This window comes from Lampetra planeri, chromosome 1, assembly GCF_965212315.1.
Source record: "Lampetra planeri chromosome 1, kcLamPlan1.2.h2, whole genome shotgun sequence".
Classification (NCBI taxonomy): domain Eukaryota; kingdom Metazoa; phylum Chordata; class Hyperoartia; order Petromyzontiformes; family Petromyzontidae; genus Lampetra; species Lampetra planeri.
In genome coordinates, this window is record NC_136107.1 from 23,704,360 (window position 1) to 23,719,055 (window position 14,696).

The 14,696-nt window shown below is 43.3% G+C and overlaps 1 protein-coding gene across 1 annotated transcript in view; it reads left to right on the forward strand.

Annotated features, from left to right (window-relative positions):
• The window catches only part of LOC144720453 (calcitonin gene-related peptide type 1 receptor-like), a 48,710-nt gene extending 34,089 nt beyond the window's left edge, over positions 1–14,621 (forward strand). Inside the window, exons 11-13 of the mRNA XM_078597258.1 lie at positions 4,197–4,415; positions 8,338–8,379; positions 10,468–14,621. Coding sequence (XP_078453384.1) covers positions 4,197–4,415; positions 8,338–8,379; positions 10,468–10,680 — 474 coding nt within the window. The 3' untranslated portion in view covers positions 10,681–14,621. The remainder of the gene's footprint in view (positions 1–4,196; positions 4,416–8,337; positions 8,380–10,467) is intronic.
• Positions 14,622–14,696: the final 75 nt, after the last annotated feature.

Here is a 14,696-nt window from a genome sequence, read left to right on the forward strand (position 1 = left end):
AGAACAAATAGCCAGAAAGAAAAAGGATAAGCTTAAAACTTCCCCGTAGAAGTGGTTCAATCTTAATTTAGGAGCTTTCGTGACTGCAGGAATTATTCTTTGGTTCTTTTCGGTTAAGTCACGTCTAAAAATAAAATAATAAATTAAAATAACATATTACGACGTTTCGATTGCAACACAAGCAATCATCATCAGGTATAAAAGAAATAGCAACAAAAATCTAACTAGAAAACTATAGACAGACATACAAGCAGACAGACATCACAACGGCACACAGAGAGAGGACACAAATCGGCACAAAGAGAGGGGTCGTTTCTGTGACGGTCCCTTAAATATAGAGAGGGGGGGGGGGGGCGGGGACGGAGAGAGGGAGGGGGCAGAGAGAATTAGCATATCAATGAGTGTACGGCAACGTACTGCTGTTGCAAGTAAGATGACAATGTGGAACGGGCACGCAAAATTGAAAACGGCACGCAAAATTGAAAATTAGGAGACAGGCCGTTGTGATGTCTGTCTGCTTGTATGTCTGTCTATAGTTTTCTAGTTAGATTTTTGTTGCTATTTCTTTTATACCTGATGATGATTGCTTGTGTTGCAATCGAAACGTCGTAATATGTTATTTTAATTTATTATTTTATTTTTAGACGTGACTTAACCGAAAAGAACCAAAGAATAATTCCTGCAGTCACGAAAGCTCCTAAATTAAGATTGAACCACTTCTACGGGGAAGTTTTAAGCTTATCCTTTTTCTTTCTGGCTATTTGTTCTCTCTGCCTGTGTCCTCTCTTTGGAATTTTCACACTTAAAATTCTAACTTAGCAAATTTTGAAACACGTAATCAACCAGGCTATGCGTTAATTGTGTGTTAACCGACTCTCTGTGTTGTATTACATCACATTTCGATATTTTGCTAGGTTATTTAATTTTCGTGTGCCTGTCTCCTAATTTTCAATTTTGCGTGCCCGTTTTCAATTTTGCGTGCCCGTTCCACATTGTCATCTTACTTGCAACAGCAGTACGTTGCCGTACACTCATTGATATGCTAATTCTCTCTGCCCCCTCCCTCTCTCCGTCCCCGCCCCCCCCCCCCCTCTCTATATTTAAGGGACCGTCACAGAAACGACCCCTCTCTTTGTGCCGATTTGTGTCCTCTCTCTGTGTGCCGTTGTGATGTCTGTCTGCTTGTATGTCTATAGTTTTCTAGTTAGATTTTTGTTGCTATTTCTTTTATACCTGATGATGATTGCTTGTGTTGCAATCGAAACGTCGTAATATGTTATTTTAATTTATTATTTTATTTTTAGACGTGACTTAACCGAAAAGAACCAAAGAATAATTCCTGCAGTCACGAAAGCTCCTAAATTAAGATTGAACCACTTCTACGGGGAAGTTTTAAGCTTATCCTTTTTCTTTCTGGCTATTTGTTCTCTCTGCCTGTGTCCTCTCTTTGGAATTTTCACACTTAAAATTCTAACTTAGCAAATTTTGAAACACGTAATCAACCAGGCTATGCGTTAATTGTGTGTTAACCGACTCTCTGTGTTGTATTACATCACATTTCGATATTTTGCTAGGTTATTTAATTTTCGTGTGCCTGTCTCCTAATTTTCAATTTTGCGTGCCCGTTTTCAATTTTGCGTGCCCGTTCCACATTGTCATCTTACTTGCAACAGCAGTACGTTGCCGTACACTCATTGATATGCTAATTCTCTCTGCCCCCTCCCTCTCTCCGTCCCCGCCCCCCCCCCCTCTCTATATTTAAGGGACCGTCACAGAAACGACCCCTCTCTTTGTGCCGATTTGTGTCCTCTCTCTGTGTGCCGTTGTGATGTCTGTCTGCTTGTATGTCTGTCTATAGTTTTCTAGTTAGATTTTTGTTGCTATTTCTTTTATACCTGATGATGATTGCTTGTGTTGCAATCGAAACGTCGTAATATGTTATTTTAATTTATTATTTTATTTTTAGACGTGACTTAACCGAAAAGAACCAAAGAATAATTCCTGCAGTCACGAAAGCTCCTAAATTAAGATTGAACCACTTCTACGGGGAAGTTTTAAGCTTATCCTTTTTCTTTCTGGCTATTTGTTCTCTCTGCCTGTGTCCTCTCTTTGGAATTTTCACACTTAAAATTCTAACTTAGCAAATTTTGAAACACGTAATCAACCAGGCTATGCGTTAATTGTGTGTTAACCGACTCTCTGTGTTGTATTACATCACATTTCGATATTTTGCTAGGTTATTTAATTTTCGTGTGCCTGTCTCCTAATTTTCAATTTTGCGTGCCCGTTTTCAATTTTGCGTGCCCGTTCCACATTGTCATCTTACTTGCAACAGCAGTACGTTGCCGTACACTCATTGATATGCTAATTCTCTCTGCCCCCTCCCTCTCTCCGTCCCCGCCCCCCCCCCTCTCTATATTTAAGGGACCGTCACAGAAACGACCCCTCTCTTTGTGCCGATTTGTGTCCTCTCTCTGTGTGCCGTTGTGATGTCTGTCTGCTTGTATGTCTGTCTATAGTTTTCTAGTTAGATTTTTGTTGCTATTTCTTTTATACCTGATGATGATTGCTTGTGTTGCAATCGAAACGTCGTAATATGTTATTTTAATTTATTATTTTATTTTTAGACGTGACTTAACCGAAAAGAACCAAAGAATAATTCCTGCAGTCACGAAAGCTCCTAAATTAAGAATGTTCACTATTACAGCTGTGCTCAACTCCTGGTTTATTAGAGGCTGTGAGCATATTCTGGCAATTGGGGTATTGCACAACTTTTGAGTTAAATTCTTCAAGTTCGCCTGTTTTTTAAAGATAATGTCTTTATTCAGGAAGGCATCGTGTTCCTGGGTAGATAAGCCTCAACACGTTTTTTTTCAGGAGAGTTCTGCTTGGGTTATTTGGCCAATTAGTGTTTTTTTACGTGAAAGGAAACTGCTTTGCCCAGAAAAAACCTACGAATGAGGCGGTAACCCTCAAGCTCCACACAGAATGGTCAGCAACCTACTTGCCACACTGCTTCCTAGAAACACCTCCCCAATGTCCCTGTAGGTGAGCGGACTGTCTCATGCACATTGATCTTTTAGTGGTGTACGGATCTCACCATCCAAGCTCCTGGAATTCCACGTGTGCTTTTCTTTGTCTTTCGTGGTAATTACCACTGCCTTTCAATGGGAAAAAGTTATAATCCACAATCCATTATTAAATCGTTAAAATTAGACAACAGTTAAAACTGCACGGTTAAAATGTTGGAAACATATTCCTTAAACACTTAAAAAAGTAATTATGGAAAAACATCAGTGATCTTCAACTGTGTCTATGTCAGAAACATTCAAAACAATTCGACCCGAGGTGTCGGAGAACGCCGGTGGCTCTCAGCTCTCGATGCGACGCGTCGCCAGTACCACGGTGCACACACAGATGGACGAAGCTCATATGATAACAGGACCCTGCGGGGTGGGCTGGTAGGAATAATACTTAGTACCGGTACAGGGATATCGACCGGGTATAGAGGAGTTAAAGAAAAAATTACTGTATTCTAGTGTAACGTTAATTAAAAGTGTTTGTTTTGACAAGAAACGCTGTGAGATTTAAAGACTCGTAGTCTTTCATTTCCAAACGATCAATTTGTTGAGTCCTGGGATAAATGTATCTTGTCTCTGTGTTAAAAAAACGTGCTGCGTTTCAATAAAGTAAATTTGAAGCGAAGTTTAAAGTTTCGCCGTGAGGCGCCGGAAGCGACGGCCATCTTGTTTAGTTCACATATCGCAGGGGGAGCGGGCGGCCATCTTGTCGGACAGACGGACAATCGGACGGACGGACACATTAATCTATTGGTGGTCTGGTCCACTTCGTTCCTACCAGTAAAACATGAATACTGTCAAGCGTGAGTGTTAGTATCGTTTATCGATCTCGCCGAAGCCGCGATCTGTAATTCGTTAAGATACGTATGTTCATGGACACCCTCCATATAGTGTATTCACGCAATGATACGCGATTGAAACCAAATCCCCGCGATTAGCTTCATGACTCGATTCTGTTTTTCTTTCTCATTCAAGCAATTGCACTTGTTTCCCTTAAGTAGGAGGCAGCTGATCGAGAACTCACGATGGCTTCTCCACCTGTGCCGCTCGTACATACAACACTGCAAACGTAACTGTGCGCGCGCGCGTGCGTGTGACCCTCGTCTGCCATCGCAGGTGAATCTGTTCTTCCTCCTGAACATCGTACGCGTGCTCCTGACCAAGTTGAGCGACACGCACCGCGCCGAGTCGCACATGTACATGAAGGCGGTGCGTGCCACCCTCATCCTCGTGCCACTGCTCGGCATCCAGTACGTGTTGGTGCCCTGGCGGCCAGAGGGCCACGTCGCCGGAGAGATGTACGAGTCCATCATGCAGATCTTCGTGAACTATCAGGTAATGCATCAGATGTGCTTATCAAAGTGCTCGCCACAAATTGAGCATGATACCTCGCCGATCTCGTCAAGGAGCATAAACCATCACGTGAACTCCGGTCATCCTCGCAGCAGCGGCTTTTGGCTAGCCATCTGAACAAAGGCGGTCACCATATAGCGCGCTTTCATATGCCCTTCTTTGGCCGTGTCGAACCCTCTTCCTTTCGATGTTAAGAAGCCACTAGAGCTATATGCACTTTTAAATAATCGAGATTGAAAACTCATATATTTAGAACTGCGGTTTGTGTTTAGTTTGTTGTCCTTTCCTCGCAACATCCGATTCCCACGGTTGGCTACGTAAAGTGCGAAAGAAGTTCAACATTTATGCATTCAGCAACAACGGCCCCCAGAGATTTGTGAACTATTGGTGGACTATAAGGCCGTTTTGTTGCAGAATCCGAATTTTTTCTTTTTCACAAAAGACCAGATTTGTTTTACTGCATGCTGAGTTCTGGAAAAACTCTGAGGCAATGGTCATTGAGTCCAAAGATGCCCAGACATCTTCGTCTCCCCAGAGTTGTTTTAACATTGCACAGGGTTCTCACTTAAGGCTGTGTCTATCTATAGGGGAGACGCATGACCGGTTCGAATGTCACTCGTCACTGATGTCTGCCATGGAGGGGAATCAAACTCGGATCGCCAGTTTCGACGTGCTGTGCGCTCTATCTGTATGGCCTTTATAGATTCTTGGCGTGAGTGCTGTTTGTGAGCACGGCACATGAGGCGGGTGATGTGACTGGAGCCACGCCTGTCCACATTTGTCTCCCCGGCTAGTGCTTGATGTTTACTCACTGTTTAAGATTCGAATTAAGGCTGAGTCGACCTAGAGGAGGCCCAGTACTGGTTCAGTTATATTTGGTGGGATAATAAAGAGCCGATATTTGTTTTTATGATGATTTGACATTTTCCTACTGAACCATGGTGAAAACTGTCCGTCTGAGAATCAATATAATGGGCCTCAAGCGATTTTATAAAAACGCCCATTAGCGTGTGTCTCAATTGTGCTATTGCCCTGTGGACCATGGCATCGTGCCAGGAATAAAACCAGAAGTTAATGCTGCACAACGACTTCTGGAACGAGGTCACTTTGCCCAACAGCATGTGTTTTTTCTCGTGATGTCTGTGAAAATGGTTTGTCACGTATCAGTCATCCAATTAATCCTATATGTGAACATTATCTGTCGGAAATAAGCAAAGTTAAATTCATAGAAGGTATCATCATCTCTGTATGTAATAATGCTAGATTATATTTGAGCCCTAATGAATTATTACAGTGATTTGGATGGGTATACATTTTTGTTTAACACGTAGGCTTTCACGACCAATATCATCCATAATAGAGTTTTTTTTGGTTAGTATGCATAAATATATGAATGTGTCGTTAAACCTGCCACCACCCGACACAGCCAACTAATAAGGGTTGTCACGTAAATAGAACATGCCAATTCGTCTCTAGTACAGCACACCGGTGTGTTGGAGAGCCAAACCACTAGCTCGTTGTAATTACTGGCGAAACGTCGTACTCAGATTGTAAATGGTGTGGCTTGGCTGTGTCGGGTGGTGGCGGGTTTGACGACACATTTATATATTTATGCGATCTGACCCCAAAAACCTCTATTATGAGTAAAAAGTTAACGAAGAAGTGGTGGGAAACGTTCAGGAGAATCAAAGTCGAATGAGAGCAATTCAAGGCCAACACGCGGATTTGGAATACTGTGAGAAAAGGGTTGTTGAAGGAATGATCGTGGGGAAGAGATAAAAGAAAGCATTGCTTGATATAAATCATAATATGAAGAGAAAAGCACAAGGTTCAGTTAGGACGAATGGAACTTGGACCAATTTACCTGCCCTCATAAATGAAACACCAGTGAAAGAACAATTACATTTGGGCAGCCGCCGTCTACCCCATCGATGCAGCCAATGTCACCTCATCCTTCTCTGGATGAACAATCGGTAGAGTGCGAGTTCAGTGGTGGCTGAAGTAGAATATTACTTTTGTTGGAAGTAAACAGTATTTCCATAATAGAGGTTCTTGGGTTAAATCACGTAAATATAAATGTGTTATTAAACCCGCCACCACCAAACATAGTCATTGAATAAGGTTTTTTACGAAACAAAACATGCCGATTAGTGACTAGTTCAACACCCCCGGTGTGTTGGAGAGTAAACCCACAACATTTACAATTTGAGTACGACAAACAGTGTTCGTTCGCAAGACTGCTCCTCATCATGGGGCTGAGTATTTTTAACCCCCAGCTCAGAGCTTCCGTTGGAGAGGACCATAGAAAGAACCAAGAATATGAATCCCTGCAGTCACGAAAGCTTTAAATCGAAATTTAGGACCATAGCCTTTAAAGAGAAAATGCAACCCAAGAAAAACAAATGCCCCTCAACTCGGTGGAAAGTGCAGTCTCCGACCCTCATCCACTCTACCTCTCTAGCTCCATTCTTCTGCTATTAAGAGGGGTCATTGCCCAAAACGTTTCTCATTATATATATTTTTTTTCTTGTGGGACTGGAGTGTTATTGACCGAATATAGTTTTTTATTTATGTATTATTATTTGTGCTGGCACATCACTGCCAACCCAGTCTCACAAAATAATGTATAACGAGACTGCGTGCCCTGAGCCTTCCAACACACATTTTGAGCTTCATTAACGAGAAAAATGATTATAAAGTTGTGATATCACAAGAACAGTAGTACTCATATTATTTGTGTCTTTCGGTAAAGCCACGTAGATAGGAAAAAAATAATCAAAACAATAACAATATCACGACGTTTCGTGGCTTTACCGAAGACCCAAAGAATATGAATTCCTGCAGTCATGAAAGCTTTAAGTCAAGATTTAACAGTAGTACTATACCGTGACATGTGATTTCCATGATTTTTTGAATACAGCAATGTATCAACGTTACAGGGGTTTCCTCCTTCAACTCACTTTAAAGATGTGAATGAAGCACCAAACTAGCGTTGTGCAGCCTGGAACACACAGCTTAGGTTTGTAGCTGCCAAATAAAAACTTTTTTTGGGGGGGGGGGGGGGGGGGGTTGTGACTTCCTCTATGCAGGAAGAAACATTTGACCTTTAAATTTTAAAATAGTGACACTCATGGATACAATTGAACAGACACACACACACACTTGTGTCAAGTTGTGATCCAGAGCCTCTAATCAACATATTATTATTATTCATCCAGATTTTTACAAATAACTAACAGCTATACCAATACAGGAAAAAAATAAAAATAGGTTTTACCCTTTCTGGCAATAAAACAGGTGTTAAGATGTTCCAACACAAAAGAGAAATATTTTGCAAGGAATCATATCTGCATTAACCACACGTACTTGTGGCAACATGCAAACAAATATGCTCTGATAATAAATGCATTGTCTTTTAATCTGATTACCCTACACCAGAGACAGCTTTCTTTAGGGCCTAGTCTCACCAGTGTCAGACCAGAGAAGGCCAAAAGGCAAACGGTACCAATAGATTTGTAAATAGTTATACCAATACATTTGGAAATTGTTCTCCCAATACATTTTGAAATGAGTCTCGTTTAGTTCTGCTTCCTCTGATTAGACCAACTTCCTCACTTGTATTTCCTAAAAACTTCAGCAATGTTCTAAAATGATATCTGTATTTATCTGAGAATAAGTATTACCTAAAGTCAATGAATCTCATGCATTGCACTCTCAAATACGTTTTTATCGTTTTGCTATGCTCTCCTCTTAGAACATCTGGAAGTACAAATAAAATGTGTATATGTATTATACGTTTCTGAGTTCAATACATTGTCTGTCACGATAGTCAAATTGTTTGAAGGCATGCTTTAAATAATAAATGTTGGCACTAACGTTAAGCATGTGTGCTCTTGCTCCACAGGGTCTACTCGTCGCCACAATATTCTGCTTCTTCAATGGCGAGGTACACTCTCTTCTACACCAACAACAGCAGCCGCCGTTCGCCACTAAGTGGTGGTAACGTCACCACAGTGCTTGTGCCAGGCTAGGTGCACCTTGAGGCCACGTGAAACATCGAAGGGTCACTAATAGGAGGTCATGGGACAGACCCATGTGCCAGAGGTACCTGGGTCGCACAGTGTATTCAAATTTCATATTTGATTCCGATGATTCCACCCTGTATGATTATTGCAGGAATCACTGTTATTCTATGGATGATTCCCCTGTTAAAATATCCAGCTATTGGGAATGGGATTCTAATAGGGATTCTGCCACAGAATATAAGTGGAGTTCGATTGTGGTACTTTTGAAAATCGTTGATGAAATTAGCTTAGCTTTGCAAATTACAGCCATCTAGAATAGTGATTCTGGGCAATTCTAGGAAGCCATTATCATCATATAATGAATTTCTGATCTCTGGTGAACAGAATTGGCCCAATTAAACACAGATTCCTGGCATGGCATTCAGGCAAGATGGGAGGGCCCATGGGGCCTGGACAGGTGAGTGGAGGCTGGTAGGGCCACAGCCTTTACCCACGCTCATATGCAGCAGATTGCATAGAGGAACTAAGGGTGTAGCTGTTTATATGCTTGGTTATCGCCAATGCTACATACTCTATCCACATAACTGCCCCATGTATATGCTAGGCTGTACACGTTGCTTTGTGTATAAGCTGCTCCACGCATCTTCGTCAGCAATTGACTCGGTTAAGGACCATTCCTCGACTGGCCTCTACGAGGACAGCCAGGCCTCATTGGCCTACCCGTCGTTCCTTAATTCCATGCCAGAATCTGGATGGAATTGAGCCGATTCAATGAATTCGGCATTGGAAAAGCATTTTAAAGGGGATTCCAGTTCAAACCGGCCAGCTGCTATCTAGGTTATTTCCAGCCGGCCGATATCAATCCGAATCATCATTGAAATCGAATACACAGGCATCGGCCATTTATTTTAATGGCTATTCGACTGGTTGGCCATGCACTATGGGCTTTCCCTTCTTGTCTGAATGTCTGATGATGCCTCAGGCATGACAATTACTATTAATACCCACCAAATAACCAACTATCTTGAGATTAAATTAACTAGTCTGAACGAAGTCGCAGACTAAGATAAATTAGAAACATTATAAGAGACTACAGTGGACTCATAAAGAACACAAAATGGCAGTCATCTATGTATGTGTACAAAAAACTGATTCCACTGATTAGCTGACCTGATAAAACTAAGGGGGATAAATTGCATGCCTCTCACACCAAAATGTTTCCCTCCACATTTAAAAACATACATTGAGATGATTTAGAGTATTTTGGTTTTCTCAATGTCCAAATGATGAGCCACTTTGTTGAGCTATCATTTGTGGGCAGGTCACTTCCAAAAATAAGTTAATACCTCAGTGGGCTTTGTCTGGTTGGATGGGGATGGTTTAGTTGCATTTGTATGTGCTTGGGTTATTTGTTTAACTTTCTTGTACTTTGCACTGCTATCATGTTTTTGTATTGTTTGTTGTTGTAACGTTCTTACCCGCCCCGATTATGAACATTTAATAATGAAGAGTGGACTGCGTTTGTGACTGCTTCAGTTGGCTAGACGTATATATGTATGTACGTTGAATTTATTTCGCACCGTACGTAGCCAACCGTGCTAATCAAAGGTGCGGGGGAAGGACAACAAACTAAATACAAAAAGCAGTCTAAACAAATTAAAACTAAGAGAATACCTACAGACTCTAGGCCCGCATTCGGGAAAAAAAGCTCGCCTCTTGCTCGGTCTCTCACACAGCTTCGGCTCAGGCCTGAACCACTCGGTCGCGGCTCAGCCACGGCACGGCTCAAGCTCAGCTCATGGAAATCTTGAGCATGGCTGGGACCGCGCTCAAAAACGGCTCAATTTAAGCACAGCTTTGAGCCGGCTCACTTCCGCCAGAACCAAGCCAGAGCCCGAGCCATTTACTAAGAATACCGGGCCTTCGCTAACATTCCACATGTTGTCATCAATAGACGAGAACTATGAATTAAACAAATGTTGATTAAGCTCATTCCAATCCGCATGCAGGTCCAGGTGGTGCTCACCCGCCACTGGTCACAGTGCCGGCGGAGGCAGTTTGGCAGCGCTCGTGACGCGGGCCGCTCCTCCTCCTACACCGGCACGTCCATCACGGACATGCCGGGCTACACCTCGCACACGGGGTGGAACAATGGCGAGCATGCCAACGGCAAGTCCAGCGATGGCATCTTGTGCCTCAAGAATCAGCCCATCCCCATGTAGGCGGGGGTGGGGGGGCACCTCGTGTCCACTCCCACGTCCATGGGTGCACGTGGCAGAATGGTGCAGCCAGCGCTGCTAATTTCTACCTGTCCACCGGCACCTTCCGTCACCTCTTCGCGCATGAACCCAATGCCCCTTGTCTACAACGCCCAGCTGGAGACGCCTACACCCACGGCGTCCTCCCCTTCCACGGGGGGTCAGTGGCCGAGTGGACGAGAGCACCCAGCAGCGTTCTTCGCACTGCACCTCATTGTGAAACTCTGGGCGCTTTCAGGTCATCGACGTGACCCCTCTCTTCACCGCCTGAATTCACTGGGACATTGACATTGTTATCTGGGCCGGTTCACTGTGGAGGATTCATCCTTATCCGGGGACACATTATTATTCACACTCAGGAACACGGTCTACACTGCACCCAGATCCAAGTCTTCTTCCCTTACCTTCTCGTGGCCCTCGAAGCCACAGACGATGTGACCGCTTATATAGTGTGTTGCCAATGAACTTGATCCACTGCGTTTCTCTAAAAGATTAAACGTATCGACCTGCCAATATTTGCCCGTGCCAGTAAAACATGCTGCCACTTGTGACGACGTGGCCATGTCTGAGCCCCTCCCCGCCCCGCCCACTGCAGTAGGTCCTCGGTGCGGGTGCACGTGCGTGTGTTGTGGAGTCTCGATCGTTGGTGAGGCGAGGTTCACCCAGTATCCACGTGCGAGTGACACTTAACGTGAGGTTTTGCTGGTCACCACCGTCTTAACGCCTCTTGTGTGATGAGCGAATCAATGACCATCTCTTCAAATACCTACAAGCATATGTGATTGCTAAGCAACGTGAATACATGTTCTGTTTTTTTTCAGATTAGGAAAAACTAGACAGTTCTAAATTTACCTATGATATTGGCTTCTCGGAGAAAAATGAAAGTTATCAATGACGGCCATCATTTCCCAAGTGCCATTTCAAATGTGTCGAGTACGAGTCTCGTTTCCCATAATGCACTCGGTAAGATAATCAGAGCAGGTCCTTCACAGCTGCGGGGTTTGCTATGGGTGCCGTTGCCTTTTGTCCACACACCCGGGCATGGATTCACCTTTGGCATTTGTCATTGCGTGAGGAGCACGGCGGGGTGGAAGGTCCTGCAGAGAAAGTCACCATGGAGGAAACACCTTATGATAGTGACCTCATCAATGCAGCAAAAGCAACACAGCTATGCTTGCCAAGTCCCCCCTCTTACACGCAGCCACGCGTTTTATGACCATTTAATGCAAGCTTGTGTTTTTAGGAAAGCAACCAGTTTTGTTTTACCGTTGTTATTTTTATACAGAAATATGTAAGTATATTTTTTATTTGGGATGCAGTTGTGGCGACATGTTAACTCCCTCGCCTGCTTTGCAGGTCGTGGGTTCAATCCTGACCCGTGGTCGCGTGGATTTTCCTTCGGATCCTCTGGTCTTTCCCTGCACATTTAGAAACATGCATTTAGATAATTTGGCTGCTATAAAGTTGCACATGATGAGCCACTTAGTTGCGCTATCATTTGTGACCAGGTCGTTTCTGAAAAAAGCTATATAGTTCAGTGGCCCTTACCTGGTAAAATACAAAAAATGTAATCGTTTAAACTATGACTGTCTCAGCAGCCAACTATTGTTTCTCATTCAGTGGATACTGTCTCTCTTTTATTAAGCAGTAGTCTGAGTTCATCAACGAAGCAATTTGAACGCAATGCAGAAACGCTGCACGCAAAGGCCATCATCAGTAACGCGGCACTCACTACTGTGGAATACCAGTCGGTGGAGGAGGAACTTTCAGAGCCAAAGCAGCCTGCACAGAACTCCCTTCTGGCCATGGGTGGAAAAAACCCGATTTTTCGAGCTTCTCCACAATCGTAGGCGCCAGTGAGTGCCTTAGCTTGTAATGGATGAAGCCCATCGTTGAGAAGTGCGGTTCTGCAATTAGAACCAATTAAACCGGATTTCTCCCAATCTCAGATGATCGGGTTTAATATAAAAAGACAATTAAACCCGATTGTAAAACACCCGACTGTGCCACCCTTGCTTCTGGCCAACCACAGGCACTTACAACAGCAGCTACAACAGCAGCAGCACACTGACACTGGCATGGCTGTTGGTAACATTGCTTTGACATTATTATTATGTCTGCCAACCCGAGGGGTCCTTTGCAGGCATTAAACTTAGCTTTTGTTTGAAATCTAAACTGAACACGCACGCAATCGCTTAGCAGCGATTAGCAAAGCTTTGTGTCACGATCACCTCATGCCCAAAGACATTTTTTTTACAAATTGGAGTTTTCACTTTATTGTGAAGGATATTCCGCTTTGGTATCGTATGCGTACTTTAAAAAAGAATAAACTTAAGAATGTTTTTTTGTTATTAATTACAGATTTTCTTAAACATTCACAGTTCAAATATTTTTGGCAATATATTTTAGCAATTTATTTTATAGGAATTTGGGGAGTGACCAATTATATTTTAACGAATTCTAATTAAGGATTTTATATTAAAATTGGTGCAATAAGGGCTGTCTTGTTTCATGAATTTGTCATAATCACTATAATGTTACAAAGTGCAATTGTATTTGCCCGCTGAGCTGAGTTTGATGATTGACCTCACGTTCACTGAGGTTTATGAGTTATATCAACACCCAACATTTTCAACAATTTCCATGTTGAGGCAATGAACACCTTGAAATGACGACCCGCAGTTCGTGCAGAAGGAGGCACATCGATGAAGGCAAGATTGCAGTGGGAATCTGTTATGCTCGAGTGAAAATTACACTGCGTCATTTTATTTTGCTCAGCCTTCGCTAAAAACCCAGTACAAACATCAGTGAGACAAGGTAGAGATCAAGGTGTTTATCGTTCCTGGTCTCTCCGCAACAAAGACACTTAATGCTACTTTCTGTCACCTATACACACACCTGTGCTTTTGGATTTCTGAAGCAGTATCATTAAAAGCAAGATAATGACAAAGCACCCTCCGGTGCTGTGATGTTGACTGGTTATGAACTCGTTTGGCGCATCCTGAGTTGACAACTGCAAATGGAAAATCTCGAGCGGCGATGTGAGAGTGATTGCGTCGGTAAACTTTGTGTGGCCAGTTGCTGGCATTTGTGAGACATTAGATGGCCGCGTCTTCACAGCCTGCTCACGACACTCATTCTGGGCAGTGGACATTTTTGTCTTCTTACAAAAGCCCCCTCGAATTCAAACAAGGGGGGCGTCTGCGCCGTTCAACAGCCTCAGATGCCCCACCCGCTCTCCCACCTGTGCCTTACCTTGAGCAGTCATTCTTCAGCGATGCGATTCCTCGTACCTCGGCAGTCACATAACTGCGTGACATCAACTTGACGCGTGGCGGCTGGCTGCATTGATTCCCATTGCCCTCCCCACGCCACCCGTTGCGGTAATCTACACCGCAATCCTGTGAATGAGCAAGGCAGAGGCCACTGAGGTCGCGTGTTCAGAGACACGAGGTCTCGCAGGACGTTGCTACGGATGGATTAATAATCACCCGAGACGGTGACTCCTCCTGTGAAATTGATTGCATTGTTTTTCATGAAGTGGGATGTGGTTTGGGGATTGACGTTCCTCAACTCCCTCCCCCTCCCCATTACCTGGGGGGGAGGTGAGGATGAGAAGGGCAGTACAGTACAACATGCCCTGTTCACTTGTGGTCTCAAGATACCAACATTGATTCGGAGCCAACTATGTGGTATTCACTGTGTAACACTGATTGTAATAACGAGCGTGTGGTGTTGTGTGTAAAACGTGTAAGTTATGCCGATCCTAGCTGTAGTAACTAAACACTAATTAAGTCACTGAATATTGTTACAGCTTTGTTTTTACTATTGTATTATATTTAATGTATTTTTTTTTGCTAACACCAAGTATTCTGCCTTAATAATAAAAGTGTGCGTGCATCAAATGGGTCTGCTATTCGTATGAAAATCGATGAAAAAGCAAATGCAATGTCTACGAAAAATGACACGTTTAACTTGAA